Raw genomic sequence first — 18,014 nt, 5'->3', positions numbered from 1 at the left:
TAGGGTAAAGAGGGGACAACTCAGTTTACTTTTCCTTGATCCCTGGAAACAATTGCATACTCTTGCAACGGAAAATTGGAAGTGACAATGTCTAGGGTTCCTGAACAACTAGACCAATATTTACGAAGAAGGCAATCAGACTCTGTGACTGCTGAAACCTTTGTATTTCTCTGTTCAAAACTTGTTTTACATCACACTGGTCTGCGTGAACTTTAAAGCAACAACAAAAATGCTTGATAAGCGACATGATTGCTACTAAACCCCAAATTCTAGAATACACAAACTGTTCTTAAGACTAACGAAATATTCAACGTCCGATGGAAAGAGCAAGAATTACAGGAGTTCCCAATCAAAGCTTCACCGAGTGCTGCAAAACTTCCGTTCTTGTACTATTGCTGCGACTTCGCTTTACATCACTCCTGTCCACTCCACATTTTTTATGATGTTCATCGAATTGACACATCAAAACCTCAAACAAATCATGCAGGATATTCTGTTGCTTCAATAATGCAAGATGAAACTTATACTTCACCACTACTCTTTTTCAACATGGAAGCATGGATCAGATACTGCTCATGCTGAAGTCCTCGGTCGAAGCAGGTTGTAACGAACGTATCTTGATAACATAAATTCTGGCATCAGATATCCCATCCCACGTGATTAAATCTGATGGACATTTACCCAATCTGAGAGGGGAGGAAGAGATTCTCTTTGTAAGCATTTCCAATATGATTTCCGCATTTGTAACAAAGAAGCTTGGTTCTTCGCTGGAACAACCCCAGGAATGCATGGAAGTGAAGTAAGGTGCGCATCGAATTTCTTCAATTTGAGTGAACCTGGTTTCATCAATGCTGAAGAACGAAATAGTTTTTTTCTTTATGGATTTCTTATAATTAGCTCCAATAACTGGAGTGTTCCGGTTGCACGAGTTCAAGTTTAATTGATATCCACAAGAACCACAGCTGCAAAAGAACGAAGTTAAACTGCTGAAATTAAGTATCTACACCTCTGCTACTTGTTCTGTTCCTGCTCAGCTGGTCTAATACTAAAAAGACTGTACATAAAGGAGAGGAAAAAAAAGAAGCAGTAGCCATCATACAGATATTTGTTTAAAGAACAAAACAAAATATGTGTTCAAGCTTGAGCGGTAACAAATGCTGATTTAGCAACTTTCCCCTCAATGATGTCTTAAGACTTAAACCTTAAGAAAATGAGAGCAAGAAAAAAGAAAATAACAAGAAGCAGAAGCCAAATTAATTGGTGAATTCTTTTTTCTGGCAAGTTTAGTCTCAGAGTCATCAGCAAGCATCAAATTCTTTTCCATGAAAGTAGGCTTTTTCTTTCTTTCTTGGTACTTCAAGCAAACATTTAAACCCAATCCAAGATTCCATCTTGAAAACATTCTTGAACCAATTCAATAACAGCAGCAGTAGCAGCAACATTTTAAAGAACTTTTATGTTAAGGGAATTGGTACTGGGTTGGTTCAGGATAAATTGCACAAATACAAAAACATATAAACTTAAATATAAAAACAAAAACAAAACAAAATCCCCAACCCCACAATGTAAACATCATAAGATTTTCAATCTTGATATAACTTTGAGTTTCATGATGATTCAACAAATTAGACACCAGTATCAATAATGGATTTCCTCGATTTTTTTTTTTATCATCAGTCAAACAAAGTATAGGAATCCACAAGATGAAGAAGAAGAGCAAGAAAGAGAAAAATAAAGAGACCTGTAGTTAACGTGAGTGAGACTGGGAGGCAATGAAGAAGAAGAAAGAGAAGAAGGGCACTGAAAATCTCAAATCTTAGACAAGTGTTCAATGCCCGTCTTCAATGCCGTTAAAGAAAGAGAGTGTGTCCAATTAAGACACAAGAAGAGCTTCAAACGTGGCTTATGTTTTTAAAATAATTGGTGCAACGGTCACCTCTTCTCTTATGTCAACGGTAACTCAAGGAGCGTGTTGTAACGTGGACCGTCTCTCGCTTGGATCTATCTAAAGTCTGCTCGAAATATGATAGTTTTGAAATTCAATCTGATATTAAAACCAAGACGGGTTAAAAAAAATAAGAAAAAAAAAATTATGTATGACCCGACTGACCTAGCAGGTTGACTCGGTTAAAAACCTGATTACAACTTGTTGATTTTTTTTTACTAAAATGATATCGTTTTAATTTAAAAAAAAATTGATTCAGGAGATCTAGTGACCCGGTCAAAACCTGAAACTCTGACCTTAAACCTATTATGAAACAATTGGGTTCAGAATCTAAATGATGAGTTCAATGAGTAATTTTTATAAAGATTTGAGTTCATATATTTAGATTGGAGTCTATTAGATTAAATGTTTTAAATAGTGATTTGTTGTTGAGATGAAGACATTGAATATAAAGAAACATGTTTTTGTTCATTTTATATTTAGTTAAATACGTTTTGAAATAATAAAAATTTATTCTAAATTTATTTTTACCTTTTCAATTAAATATGTTTCTCTTCATTTTATATTTATTTATTCTATTTTAGAACACTAATCGAAAACGATTTAAGCTAAAGAATAAAATTTGTATGTAAGAGAATGTTTTGATATTTGTGTTAGTAATGTTTAAAGTGGGTTTTTTTATATATAAAAAAAATTGGTCAAATCTTTATATGTTTGAAAGTAATAGTTTCTTGAAAGTATAATTGAATTTGAGTATATTTATTAATTCAAGTATTAGAATTTGCAACTTCGAAGGGGATGGAAGCGTAAAAAAAATAGAAAATAAATTAAAATAAAGTTAAAATACAACGAACTCTAAAATTTTATTTTATTTCTAAAATAATAATTTTCCAAAAAAGTTTACAATATCTTTTATAGTCTTTTATAAGTAAGAAAGATTAACATAGATTAAATAATAATATCAAAATCCTAAAACATAAAAGAAAATAACATAAAATTCAAAATAAAACAATAAATCTAGAAAATCTAGGAAAAATAACAAAATTAGCTCAAGGAAAATCTTTATACTAGGCTATTCATATAGTCTGTTTGTGGCACATCGTGCTCAAAATCTATAATTTCTACAAGTTTAACTATATTAATCTCATTCTAACTAAATAATATATTAAAATTATTTTTTTTTTGCAATCTTTTAAAATAATAAAAAAGCTAGCAATAAAACTATTCGTTGCTTAGTTAGCACCTTGCAATTTTATTAATAGTAATTTTGAGAAGCTTTTTAAAGGTTTAATGTTTTATAATTATGATACCTCAGAAGAATCATTGTAATTTATGATCATTTATTACTTATATGTTTTTACTAATTTTACGTAATGTCCTCCAAAATTGAGAATCCAAGAGATGCTTCATGTTAAAGAAAATTTTATACTATTGAGTTGAGTTTGTTTGTACAAATTGCTATGTAATCTTATTTCAGGGTTTTTAGCCTGGGTTTCTTCTTCTTTCTGGGAATTCCTAGTTTAACACGCCCTCTGTTGGGCAGCTTTACTCCTCGTCGATGGCGCTGAAACATTTTCCACCAATGCTTATTGTCATGGCCATTTTGGGCACGTCCTAAATGGCGTCCGATCCCGCCTTTGGCAGGCTTTGATTTCTTTGAATGTTTAGAATGCTTCATCAACCCTTTAACCAATGCACGAAAATGTCCAGCCTTCTGCTTCTTGTTTCTTACCACTACAGATTTTCCGAACTTCTCAACTGCTTTTTTATGATAGGCCTTGTCATTATGCTTCAAGTCTTTGTTTTGAAACATCTTGTGCAAGTTCTTCCACATGGATTTGGTGGGGGCCTTCTCACCATCATTGTCATCATGATGGTGGTGGTGGTGGTGGTGGTGGTGTTGGTGGTGGAAAATGAGTCCCAACTTGTTTTTTAGCCCCCTAAGTCGTCCAGTTGCTTTCTTCTTATGGCTTGGTGATCTGGACGTCCTACTTGGTCCCTTTTCTCTAGGTGGAGGATCCCCACGCTCATAGTAATCTTCAGGGTCCTCATCGCTACCTCTGCTGCTGCCTGTTGTCTGCTGCTGACTTGTCCAGCTGTAGGAAGAGTGAGGACTAGAGCTGGAGCTGGAGCTGGCTGTCTCGTATGACTCTATTGGTGAGCGAGGATCAGAGATTGAGCTGGCTGTGGCATCTGACAATTCTGGTGAGTGAGGGTCAGAGCTAGAGCTAGCTCTCTCATCTGACAATTCCGGCAAGCGACTGTTTGAACTTGAGCTGGTTGTCTCATCTAACTCTTCTTGTGAGTCCACATAAGATCTCTTTGGGGTGATTCCATTGTGATGATCATCATAATCTAGCAGTGTTGGCCTTATAAATGTCTGACGAGGCAAGTTTCTTTTGTGAGATGGCACCATTGACCCTGCAGAAGGAGGTATTGATGGTACAGATGGCGTGGATTTTTTCTCCGGCCGAGCCATTGGATTCCGCAATGGAGTGTCTTGCCGAACCTTCATACTATGCATCGAGGACTTCCTGACCACATCACCCTGACTCGGGGGAACCTGTAACCCACTAACATACTGACATGTTTGATAGTTCTTCTGACTTGATGCTCGATTGAGTGACTCAATTCTCTCAACAATTCCCCTCACATTCTGTCTCTCTGCACGGTTTGTTTCTCCCATTGCAACTGAACCATCCCCATTTTCTCTCTTAGCAAAACTCATGTCACCCACTGCAACTGCACCATCCCTTTGTATCGACCGCATTTCAGTTCTTATTGAGTTATCCGCCCTGGACAAATTGTGGACAAAAGCTGCATTGTTAGCTTTAAGTGAATCTGCATTTTCACTATGAAGCTGCAACGATGAGGAGGGCATTCCAGATTCACTAAATTTCATTGCACTTGCAACTTCTTTAAAGAAATTACTTTCTGAATCCTCTCGATGTTCATCAATTTTACCAGATAAAAATTCAGATCCTAGTTTAACAAACATAGAACCCAATGAACTTGAGGCCCAAGAAGTGGAACTTGTAACACTTGGTTGACATTGAATTTCAGAATTTATTTTCCGTCTTGGCTCTTCACTGAAAGTCACTGCTGATTTAAGACCCTTCAATTTTAGCTCATGCGATCCTTTTGGATTCCCATTAATCCAACAAGCCTCATCACGGTGCTGATCTCTTTCATTACCATCTTTGTTTAAATTCTTGTCCGAGTTCCGCTGCTTCATGCTGCTTTGCTTACAAACTCGACAGTATTTTTTTCTACCTTCAGGTTTGTTTAATGAGACACTGAATTTGGAATGCTCTGACCCTGAATCCTGAGGTGTTGGCTTAATAAGTGACTGCTCATTTTTCCATGCACTGTTTACACATAAATTTGTCTTAGCATTTGAACTCTGAATGGTACTTGGAGAAGCATTCTCTGCATCGGGTGAAACAGGAGGTTCTAGATATGGCATGGTCTTGGGCTGCACTGATTGAGAGGAGTAGGGTGTGTTAGACACACCTAATTGTGCTGCCACTATGATCTGTGATTTCAAAACATCAAACAAAGTCAGAGGGCAACTACTGGAATTACCTGGATGTTATTTTTCCATACCAAATTTGCAACAGGGAGCACTCAAACTCAACTAGCTAAGGTTTCATTTTGAAACTGCTGTGTTTACATGTCAGAAAACTAAACTTGCTGCAAGTAACTTCAATCCATACATGCAGGGAGTCCTTTTTACCTTTATTTACCTTAATAATCAATTCTTAACATTTCATGTAGCCTTGAAAAGCATAATTGATGCCCAATTTTCTCTGTATCACCAAAGCTGTAATTCATTTGACAGAAAGCACAAAATTGACAAAATCTACCTTTGAATAAGCCAATAAAGCCTTCTCTGTAGCAGCATCTAGCAGATTCTTCAAAAGCACTCGTGCTCTCTCATCCAACTGTTCAAAAGCAGACATTAGTAAAACACAAACTAATATTTATCATTTCCTTCATTCTCTTTGCCAACCGTTCGAAAGAAATATCACAGACTAAATACTGACAATGCAATGACTAGAGAGAAAAGTGAAGCACCTCATGAAAAACAAGTTACATGGAGTATGAGGAACAAGAGAAAAGGCAGCAGTGCCATAAGTCTTGATTGGCATCCAAGAATAGCTTAAATAGAATTTCACAATACCATAGTATTCAACTAATCAATCGCAGAGCTGCAGAGAATCTAGTCACTTCAAATGCAAACTCTTTTCTATACATTCTAAATACCACAGTGATTAGCTTAATCGCAGAGTTTATAGTTGCCAAGTACAAACTTAAGGGGACCATCCCATCCCTAATTTGATTTCTTCCTTTCTTTGCATTCTCTAAAGAATTTGTACATTTAACTCTTTGAATCTAGGTAAAGGACAACCATATATTTTAAGACAATGGCAATGGAATCCACAATCAACTTGCAGTTTTTCACAACAGGGCATATCACGATCAATCCCTTGCTAATCCCTTTGTACAGTTGATTCCTATGATGGAAGTTGCTCTAGTTAATTAATTAAATGTCAATGGTAGCATACCTAATATTATTTTTTAAAGCATTTTATCACATATCCAATGTTATGTTTTATTTGTTTTCATGTATCTTCACGCAGTGCCCTTGTGTGCAAGAGAGTGTGGTTCTGTGTGCATCAACAAATGCTCTACGAAACCGAGAGACTGGAACTTGAGGTCCCGAACAATAAGGACAATAAGAATAATTAAAGGAAGAGAGCAATAAAAGGAATCGATGACCCCACAGAAATAGGCATTTCTCGCATATACAACATCAGTAGCAGAGATGAAAACTCAGTAAGGTTGTTTAGAGAAAACTTACAAAGCCTGCCATTTGCACACCATCTGGACTACCTTGGAGGAGTCCATATAATTTTCTCAAGGAACAGATATCAGAATGCACATCTTCAAGTTCCATCCTGTTTACATTAACAGTCTGCAAAAGCACCATTAGAACAAAATTCAACATCTAGTACTTGCCAGGAAAAAAAGAAAGGAAAAGAAAAGAAAAACTTTGACATGCTTATAAACTTCCCACAAGTTCTTCTCCCAGAAAGACGATTGAAGAGAGTTTGATTTTAGAGTGAGAGAGTCTGCTACTTTGTGTAACTGTCACATCGGCAGTTCATAGATTTTATTTTATGGGCTAGGAAGTTGTCAAAACTTAAGATTTTCTCCTCAGAATTAATTAGAAATTGAATGTTTCAACAAAACAAACTTGCGAAACCCAAACAGTGTCGCAGAAGTAACAAATGTGCTGGCGAGGCTAGTCAAATGCTAGCTCCAACATGATGAAAAGGATTATGTTCCTTATAGGCAAAAACTGGATTAAGATCAACGACATTCCTTTATCCATCAGGTTATCTACATGGCATGACAGAAAAGCACAAACATGTACACTGATACTCAAACACAAGCTAAACGATGACTACCATTTACTGTAATCCTCTCTTAAATTTGAAACTATCCCTAGAAGAAAAGGATTTCCCTAACATAATGAATTCAAAAGCTAACTTCTATGTCTAAGGTAAAGAAGCATAAATGCTCCTGTCTTAAGAGGGTAATTAGTCTTAAAACTTCCCTAAATATAAGAATATTCTCACAGAAAAATTGTCAATCGGCATCAGGGTCACATCGACTATCCATACAAGGTAAAAAATGATGAATACATTTGAACCAACTTATTTTTAAACACATTTGAACTGCCAACTTCCAGGATACTCTAATTGTTTGAGAGTAATTTGTACCAACAAGCAATTCGATATTATCTATAAAAAATGAAGTGAATAAAGTAGTGCCTAGCCTGATTGATACCTACAAATGATCCTAAAATTCTTGATTCTCCAGCGAGTATAAAGGGTTCAAATCCTTGCAAAATACCATTAATTATCTTCACATATTGAAAATACCAACAGTTGGTTCCTTGAATGATTATATTAGATTAGATGCACATACATGATGCAAAGTAATTTCCCTTTAATTATCTAAACGCAAAAAAATAAAACAAGGGCAGTGATAATAACATTAACAAACACCGCCATCAATTCCAAACAAGAAACCATGAGAGAATCAAAGAAAAAAACAGACACAATGTTCATATATTCATCGAAGAAACCAAATAACATCATAATAAGTAGATTTCAAGAAAAGGGGAATGTATAGACACCAGCATTATTGGATTCTGGTAATCAATGTATGCACCAAAAAAAAACCTATGGAATGCATATGCATTTGTTACTGTGATTACAACTCTGACATGCAAACAAGGAAGTAAAAAGAGGGAGGAGGAAGAAGAGGGCTTACATTTAAGAGCAGGGAGGGGAGTAGTACTTTGGCTTTGAAATGGTTTCGCTCTTTCTACTGCTTCTTTCCTTTTGTTTTGGAATTTTCAGTGTTGTTGGCGGTTACTTGGACTTGTCCGGTTTGATTCTCTTAACGTCTTTTCGTTTTTTTTTTTCCTTTTCTTTTCCTTTAGGCCATTTTATCAGCAAAACAAGAGCAAATTATTATTTAATCCTTGGGTTTTTAGTGAAATGATTCGTTAGTTTCTCTGATTTTAAAAGTAGCATCTCATATTTATTTATTTATATTCTTTTGTAACTTATTTCATATATATTACTATGGGTTAGATCAATTTCTTTTTAAAAATTAAAAAAAAAAATATTCAGATATTTAATATATATTTTAAAAAATAATAATAAATCATGTAGAGATTGATCAGATATGATTCGTTTAACTTAGCAAATCCAAAAACAATCAAGACAAAAGAATTTCAAATCGACATCTTTGTTTAAATATTGAGACAATATATTGAATTAATCTAGGTTAACATATAAAATTCATGAACTGAATCATGAGATCATAATAACTTTGTAGTAAACAAATCAACAAATATATTAAAGCCAAATTCTCAATTAATGAAGAATGAAATTAAAAAAAAATCTATTAAAAAAAAGAGAAAAAAAATCCAAGTTAACCTACAGTAACCTGTTAAACCTAGATTATGAGATCGAAATAATCCAATATACAACAAATCAAAACAAAATAAAACTCAGTTCTCAATCAATCCAATATTAAATGATGAAATATAAAAAAACAATTACAAATATGATAGAAAAAAGATCCAAATTAACTCTGTTTAACTCATCAAATCCTTGACTTTGAGCAGAAGACTGAGATAGCCTCTTAGAAAGCAAATCAAAATAAAATATAAAGTTTAATTATCAATCAACCCAAATGATGAGGAATGAAATTGAATTACAGATTGAATTACAAAAAAAAATGACCTAAAAAAACCCGAGTCAATTAGATTAACCAGCGAAATTCGTGAATTGGGTTACAAAATAGTGATAATTTCATAGAAAGCAAACTAGAATAAATTATGAAATTCAATCCCTAATAAATCTAATATTAAATAATGAAGTTAAAAGAAAAATTATAAAAACAAAAACTAAACTAAAACTAAAACTAAAGATATTGTTTCAATTGTGAGGAGGGGAATAGTGATTTCCACTCCTCCGGTTAATTTGAGTTTTAGCATAATTTTATTGTGTTAGGAGATCTTTTGTATTATAAAAAAGTTAGATTAGAGAAATTGATTGTGTTTATGACTTTTTTAATGCTTGAAACATAATTATTATAGCAATTTAATATTGAATAAAGCATCATATTGTGAGTACATGATTTTTTTTATAAAGAAATAAATAAAAAAAATCAAGAAAAATCTAAAACTTGATTAGTCATTCTCAAATATATCAACACTTCCCGAAATTTAATTAGTCATTTCTAGAATTAAAAAACTGATAATATTAATAAAATTTATTAATATCAATATTACTCAATATTTAATTAGTCATTCCTAAAATTAAAAAACTAATAATATCAATATGATTCATTAGTATCAACACTAGCTGTTTTCAAAATTAGAAAACTAATAATATCAATAAAATTTGTTAATAACAACATTACCTAAAATTTAATTAATGTAATAATTAAAAGACTAGTAATATTCATATGATTTATTGATATCAACACTTATCAAAACTTAATCAATCATTTCTAAAATTAAAAGACTAATAATGGGATTTATTAATATCACCGTAGATTTGATTATTTGTTCCTGAAATTGAAAAAACTAATGATATTGATATTGGCATTACCCAGACAAGAAGTTTTATTAATCCTTTTTAAGTTAACTTTGCAACTGTTGCAGCAGCAACAAATAATGAGAAACTTTCCTCTCCTTTTTTTTAGTTAGGAAACAGGAACTTGATAAAACAATGTTTGTAGGTAACAAAAATAAGTAGTGATATCGTGCCTACAACTCAATACAAGATCTAGCTTTTAGCAGTAGAGGGTTCCCGTGCAAAAATTGCGCATTTTCATCAGGATAGAACGATATTTATATACCTTACCAATCATCAGGTTAGTGCTTCGATGCACCCAGAATTTTTAGTTAATGGGCAAGACAACATCTACACCTCTTTCTGATGAAACAATTAGGCTTAACCTTCAATTTTCCTTCAAGCTCTGGCCAACAAATATCTTCAAATGTTGGTAGAACCCCCAGTGAATCAACTTCAAAATCTCAAGTGTGTTCTTCACATTTTGACACAACAAAATTTCACATTTTAGAGCGCTTCAAGTAAGCAACAACAGCAATGCCTGCTAAGCCGACACCAGCTACAAAGATACCAGAGCGGAAAGACACCAATCCAATTCTCTGGGTGGCAGTTGTAGTTGTATCCAACAGTGATGTTGTTTGATTGCTTGGATCAGAATAGTCAAGATGCAACCTTAAAACCTGAGATTGAGAGAGATTTAGTACACACAAAATTACAAATTAAGAATATATCATGTAAGCATATCATACAATTTCAAATAGAAAAATAACGGTAACGTTAGTGCCATCACCTACAATGGCCAAAGAAAACAGAATCATTTTAAAAACCATAATAGCGGATAACAAAGATACATCTTCAATATTTTTCCAATAAATAGGATTTTCAAAATCATCAAAGCATATCATGATAAGTGTTAATGAACATCCTACCATCTTAAATCATATAGGCTCATCAAAGTCCTAACTCCAACCATACAGACTTAGCGCACACATGAATCCTTTCCCAGATGTCATTTAAAACCTAATTCATGGTCCTATACCTTTCAAAATCTTCATATTGTAACTTCGTGGCAGCATACCAAACACGGGTTGTCTATTACAATTACACCACTCATCACAATATGTTGACAAAATGACAAAAGGACTACTATGTTATAAACAAAATGCATTGAAATGTCATCAAACATAAGGATTCCCATGACATCGCTCATATTTATAGAAGAGGAGCTCTTGTACTTGGCAATAAACAGTTGAAACAAAAATTTATTTTCCTAGTGTCGAACATGTATGCATACAAGATATCCATAGCTGTCATATGTACACATTAAACACACGACTTTTTTTTACTAACAAAGCTCAACATTTTTTTTCTTTTCAATCTACAATTATGGAGGTTAACAGTGGAAGAGGGAAAGAGGGAAGAGCAAGACATAAGATATCGTGGATGGAAATGGTACAAACAGATTTAAAATCTCTCAATATTGAGGTAAATTTGATTTATGATCAAGAAGAATGGCGTAGAAGGATCCATATAGGCAACCCAACTAGTTTGGGATTGAGGATTTTGTTGTTGTTGTTGTTGTTGTTGTTTGTTTGTTTGTTTGTTTGTTGTTGTAATCTACAACATAATGGGTGTTTGGCACTGCAGCGGCAGTGGAAAAAACACCTGGACACAGAGCTGTGCTACTTCGATAAAAATTCTCAAATGTATTATTCAACTAAAATCTATACACAGATCCACATAAAATAATATCAAAGTATTACCTTCAGTCCCACTGATCTAGCATGGCTGACAGCACCATTGAGGTCACCATCAGTTGCAAGCAAAACTTTATCACCGTCATCATCTTCATACTGTAAAAAAGAAATTGAAATATGCTAAATAAGTCAAGAAGATATTAATAGAGAACACAAATTGCATGTGTATAATTATAAGCCCATCTTACCAAAAGTTGGGGTCGATCTTGCTCGTTTTCAGTGCCAATCCTTTGCAAGACAGTGGAAAGAAGCTCATCTAAATTCTCAGTGCCTGAAAAAAAGTAAAGGCAATATAAAACTTTACTTTTGGGTTTGACTGGATAACTTTTACAAGATATATTCATCAAAAAAATGAACCTGTTGTTTTAACCCTTCTATAATAAAATAATAAAAAAAAAGGTAGAAAGTTGCTTCCTTTTTTTATTATTTTGCTTTAAGCTTCTGTCCACAATTTCTTAGTATATATCAAAGAATCATTCCACACTGTACCTATAGTTTGTGTACAATGGTAAAATACAAATTTTAATTTGTTCAGAAACAAGGCATTCTCAAAAACAGTCATCAATCACCACTTACAGCAATTGAGTCGATGTATGTGGCCCTTTAGATCCTCAAATTTGAAGGCAAATGAATTTCCAAGACCAAGTGATGGGTACCTTCCAAGTTCTGCCCCGTCTGATGCCATTAGTGCAGACATTTCACTGAAATCAACACCCTATAGGTTTAGTTACAGAACCAACTAAGTACCAAGGTAAAGTCAAAGTATGACAGCATTAGGAAGACCTTTGGGTGTCATAATCATCTGGTGGTTCCAAAGCAAGAGCAGAATCCCAGAACTTTTGCATCATTGTGCTGGTTGCATCATTAACAGCTCCAGAGCTACTTTCAACCTTGTAAAGTTTCAAATTGGCCAGTTAAGTGTTTGACAGAATGAAAATATAATATAACATAACAAAAATGGCAGTAAGACTAATCTGTGCTTCAGTAGCATCTCTAAATAAGCAAATTTATCCTATTTATAAAATTCATTTAGCAGTTATAACATGAGAATGGCTTTATCCAGTAAACAATTTCATTTTGAGCAATACAAGCAGCATGTGTTGGCATTGGTTCGACCCAGGTCATGTTAGGGATTACAGTGGTGCAGTACCCAACACCATCAAAGACACTTGCAGATGTTCAACCATCCAGTGCCAAGTGAAATGAACCAAAAATAGGAATAGGGACTGATGAAGGTTCAAGTGTAGAAACGCAAGAGGTTCTTGCTAGAATGTCCATAAGATTAAAAATGCATACGAAGGAGAAGAATCGGTAAGTGGCTGTATTAATGTTAACGCACTTCACAATGTCAGGCTGTAACCATAAGCTTAATAAACAAACAATCAAGATGCTCGACAAAGAGCCAAGCTATACAACAAAACAGTGGCATGGTCACTAAGACATGGTTGTCAACTACATTCCACAGCCTAGTGCTCGAGAGTTGGTAAAATGTTTTTTCACCAACTCAAGTTTCTCTACTGAACTAGTACTTCAGTTGGAAACAAAGAAAAGGCACAGAAAAAGCATTTCATTGACCAAAAATTTTTTTTATCTATGGCTGACAAATATTTCTACCAGGTATAGATTTTGAACATGTCTTAAAATCTCAAAAATGCTCCATCCCCACTGAAAATACATACGATTACTACAAGCTGTATAAGAAATGAAGGTTACCATGGAAATTGCTGCGTGAGTTATTTGCAGAACATCTACACATGCAGCAGCAGACCCATCTGCACAAAAGATGTTAATTAGATAACTTGTAAAAAAAACAAAGAAAGAAAGAAAGAAAGAAACAGTTATGAGAATTGAAGTGAGTTACACTCACCTTTATCCAAGACAGGAAGATGTAAGAACTTCCCATCATGCATTACATGTAATGCATCGAGGACTGTTGTTTCCAATGTCACACATTCAGGGTTTGGTGTCATTACCTGAAGCATTAATAAAAATAGCAGTGAGATAATGCAAGGCATCACCACTCTCAAATCAATGCAAGCTCTTATTACCACATCAAAGAAACACCAAATGATTTATTATGAAAATATGAAATATAGGATAGTGCATTCAATATGAAATGTAGGATTGGGCATTCAATATGTTGAGCCAAAAATGAAAACGAAAGCCCCCCCGCAAAGAAAGGGAAGAAGGGAAGGAATCTAGCTAAAAAACTGAAGAAAAGAGAATGGCCACAGTATCTGTGTCACCTGATTAAGAAAGAAAGTGAAAACATGCAGAAGAAAAAAAATATATCAATGAGTAATCTAAGTAAGCAACATTATAGATATCTCCAAATATAGCAATATAATATCAATTGTTAACAGCGCAGAAGAAGTCAGTCATTAATGCAACCTTAGTAAAGCAAAAGAAGCAATAGAAAACCATTACCTGTCCACAGACATACTAAAACCTAAATGATGACAAAGGATGACAACAAAAAGCAATTATGAACAACCAGCTACTTCTCATAGACAAAACTATACAGGTGAGCCAATAATTTGATCTCCGATCAGTATCAAGGGGATCTCCTTGCTTCATGCATCATAAATCATGCATAAGAAATCAGTATCAGGGATTCCTCATGAATAACACTAAACCTTGCAATGCTTGCTTTCATACCAGGGACAAGATGAAACATAAGGCAAAGCTTAACTAGCTACCATCTTTATAAAATGTTAAAAGGGTCTGAACATTCTACACTGCTGAGTAGGTTGAGAAATAGTAAATGAATCATCACCCACGCGTTGTTCTTTTACTCATCCATGACAATGGTGGCAACTAGCAGGATTACAGCTTAAATGATGTAGCAAACTTAACCTTCTAGCGCAACTTAAGAGTTAAAACCATTCAGCAAAGTGCCAGATAAGAAATAAAAATATATATGGCTCTTGCAACAAACCTTTTCCACAAGAGTCAACTCAGGAGAAAGATTCTGTGCCACAACTCGCATGAGAATATCCTTTGAACTGCAGCAGAGAAGCATAGAAACTGAGAACAAACATGATAGACATAAAAAGAAAGAAAGAAAGAAAGAACAGAACAGAAAAAAAAAGAAAAGAAAAGAAAAGAAAAGAGAAGGAAAAAGAAATGCTGGATCTCATTTTAAAGACATCAAGTGCAACAAAATATTCCAAGAAAGAGTTGTAATATGAAAAAGTCAGGCAAGAAAGAGAAGTACGTGAGTATCCCCTGAATTTTGTTCCCAGTCACAACAATAGCTGAATTAACCCGCAACTCCCGCATTTTTTTCGCTGCAACATAGACAGGATCTGATGGTGAAGCAACTGCAACCCTGGAAGTATGTAAAGCTACAAGAATTGGTAACACAAGCATAACTCTACAATATCTTTAAGCAAAAGCTGTACTCAGAACAAGAAAAGTTTTAAGATAAAAAAGTTACTTTGTTTGTTCACCAATAATTGTTGACAAGGAGGGCTTGAACATTCTCTCCCTCAGAGTTTCTATGAATGTATGTGGAGCTGAAATGGAAGATCACATAAAGTGGAAACAGTAAGAAAACATAAATTTAAAAAATAAATAAATAATTTTAAATCTTTAAGAAAGAAACTACATTATGGTACAGGCATTTCCAGCAGAAGAAAGATGGTTTATCTATAACAAATATCTATTTTTTGTGCATTCATTCATTACTATTATTTTTTACATGTGTGTTTGCTTCCTTGGGAAGAAAATTTAAACTTTTACTAATTAAAGAACAATTTTAAATGCACAGTGGTAAGTGGAGGTCAAATTGATTTTTTTTCTTGCTTCCATGAAGCTTAATTTGGTGTGCATTACATTGAGCACATCAGGAGAACAGTGAAAGCAATAAGAATTGTATACAAGCATGCATCAAAAGCAAACAAGCAGTTCCAAATCTTGTTGCTAATGGTAATGATAAGAACAACAGCAAAAGTAGCAACCACTGACCAGTAAAATTGTTTCCCCATTGACGTTCCACGCCTTCAACAGCAGCAGCGATGGCACTCCCCTGCTCAGCAGCCTTCTCCATTCTAGATATAGCATCATAGAGGCACTTTGTAATATCCAGCAACGCAATAACTTCACCATTCTCCACTACAGGGAGGTGCCTGAACTTGCCTGTTGACCAAAACACAACTAAGATGCTGCTAAATAAATGTATTTAATTGGTCAAAGTGTTGGGCGTGTGTGACAAATGGTTGTTGCATCAGTGCTGAAAGTTCACAAACAAGTACGCCAATTTTTATGTGGATTATCATAACAAGTACATGTCATGCTCATTTTGACCAGCAATTAACCTACACTCCTGAACTCCCAAGTTACAAAACCACTTCCAGTTCAGCAAAAATCTATAATGAAACATAAGATTCTAAATGACAAGTTCAACTGATAAATAGAGAAATCTCAATAGCAATACAAAACCTTGTAAATTATCCCATAAAAGGAATCCCATGGACTAAATTCTTAGAATTCACATTTTAGCTTTGGTCCTCTCTCCAATCCTTCTCCACCTATGCAATTCAGCCGCTTCCCCCTCTGGTAAAATTATAATGATGAAAAAACTATCTTCCTCATTTAACAAGCCCTAACACCAATGTAATAAGATTCATACACATCGATTTCAGGTACATGCATTTTCCTAAATTGTTTCACGCACAACCTAATAGAAACAAAAACAAATGACATATGATAACAGTACACTCTTTACCACCATCAAAGTTTTAAATTTCAGTAGCCATTTTAAAGCCCTATATTCACCCTCCCAAAACCCCACCTCAGCAAGTTATGGCCTTTTAATGAAGTTCAACAGTCAAATCATTCAAACAAGGAACTACACCAAGAACTAAAAAGAGAAGCTAACCCTGCACCATCTTCTGAAGCGCTTCAATGGCTAAAGAATCCGAGTTAACAAAAATAGGATTCCTTGTCATAATCTTTGATACTATTGTTTGATCTGGCCTCAACCCCTCCGCTATTACTCTCGCCGAAATGTCCTATCCACAACAACAAAATTGAAACAGCAAACAAATCAAAACACTATCCCACGCAAATAGCGTAGAAAAAACAACAGAACTCAACAATATAAGCAAAAACGAACCTTGTCAGTAACAATCCCAGAAAGCAAAGCATTAGCATCAGTCAATAAAGCAGCATTGACACGACGAGCTGCCATTCTTCTACAAGCATCAGACACTGTGGTTCCCTCTGGAATCGTTAGTGCTTTCGATAACCTCAATTTCTTCACTGTCCTTTCCCCTCCCACAGGCCTCCACAAAAACAAATAATTATTCCAATTAACAATTAAATTACCATTTCCACACATAAATGACCAAAGAAAAAAAATTAACGAAAATAAAATAGTAAAACACATTAATTTAATTATAAGACATACGATGGAGCGTCGGGAGAGGAGGGCTTGGAGGTGTTTCCACCATGGGAGGAGGTGCCGCCGTTCTCTGACGGCGTCGGCGCCATTGAGGACGATGACCTTCTGGCTGTGGTTGAGCCTCGTTTATGGGTGAGACTGGTCCTCTTTGGAGGAGGAGGACCCATTTGACTGCTCATCTTCCAATTAGGGTTTTGACTAAATTGATTAATTGGTGACAGGAAAAATCAAAAACAAAATCCAAGAGGGAGAGGGGGAGAGTTCAATGTTTTGGCCCTCTCTCCCTCTTCGTCTGGAATTTGATGTGGGTGAGCTTGAAGACACAACGACAGAACAGAGGAGGAAAAGAAGTGTTGAAAAAATATTTTTCCCACCTCAGGTGACTCTTTAGGAGATAAGTTTCACTTTACCCCCTGTATTTTTATAGTAACGTCAATTCCAATCCTGTGTTTCGTTTTTTGTCAATTTTTCTCATGACTGTGAAATTGTGAGTCAATCAAATTAATTGGTATCGTTATTGATCATTTATCGTCCATAAAAAAAAATATTATAAATATCTATTAATTTTGTGAATTACTCAAACAATTTTTTTCTCAGGTTTTGTAAACATAAAAAAGTCAAATTTACGTCTTTTTATGTATAAAATTGATGAAAAATAGCTGGAGTCATCAATCAATTGACATGACTCGGTCAAAATTTTCTCAATTAAGGATATAATTGGAAAGAAATAAAAGATATGG

At 34.5% G+C, this 18,014-nt stretch overlaps 2 protein-coding genes and 1 long non-coding RNA gene across 4 annotated transcripts; all 3 read right to left on the bottom strand.

The window, feature by feature from the left end:
• Positions 1-119: 119 nt before the first annotated feature.
• LOC133673350 (uncharacterized) lies at positions 120-1,879 on the bottom strand. Of its 2 annotated transcripts, none has more exons than XR_009834968.1 (2): positions 1,742-1,879; positions 120-1,054 (listed from the first exon to the last, which is right to left on the bottom strand). It is a non-coding gene; the product is annotated as an uncharacterized LOC133673350 (long non-coding RNA). The 2 variants fall into 2 exon arrangements; XR_009834967.1 differs by having other exon boundaries at positions 120-962.
• A 1,512-nt stretch (positions 1,880-3,391) lies between these two features.
• On the bottom strand, positions 3,392-8,714 carry LOC133673051 (uncharacterized). Its single transcript, XM_062093667.1, has 3 exons — positions 6,810-8,714; positions 5,812-5,889; positions 3,392-5,480 (listed from the first exon to the last, which is right to left on the bottom strand). Exons 1-3 carry the CDS (start codon positions 6,954-6,956, stop codon positions 3,414-3,416), a joined length of 2,292 nt encoding a protein of 763 aa, XP_061949651.1. The 5' UTR covers positions 6,957-8,714; the 3' UTR covers positions 3,392-3,413.
• Positions 8,715-10,209: 1,495 nt separating this feature from the next.
• Positions 10,210-17,637, bottom strand: LOC133673404 (CBS domain-containing protein CBSCBSPB3-like). The gene is made up of 14 exons (XM_062094184.1): positions 17,281-17,637; positions 16,987-17,155; positions 16,750-16,882; positions 15,837-16,007; positions 15,307-15,385; positions 15,085-15,198; positions 14,806-14,872; positions 13,735-13,840; positions 13,581-13,639; positions 12,651-12,757; positions 12,444-12,568; positions 12,056-12,138; positions 11,874-11,963; positions 10,210-10,790 (listed from the first exon to the last, which is right to left on the bottom strand). The coding sequence occupies exons 1-14, from the start codon at positions 17,451-17,453 to the stop codon at positions 10,611-10,613; spliced, it is 1,656 nt and encodes a 551-aa protein (XP_061950168.1). The 5' UTR covers positions 17,454-17,637; the 3' UTR covers positions 10,210-10,610.
• Positions 17,638-18,014: the final 377 nt, after the last annotated feature.

Source organism: Populus nigra, chromosome 14 (assembly GCF_951802175.1).
Source record: "Populus nigra chromosome 14, ddPopNigr1.1, whole genome shotgun sequence".
Taxonomy (NCBI): domain Eukaryota; kingdom Viridiplantae; phylum Streptophyta; class Magnoliopsida; order Malpighiales; family Salicaceae; genus Populus; species Populus nigra.
This window is presented reverse-complemented; position numbering and strand designations above follow the sequence as displayed.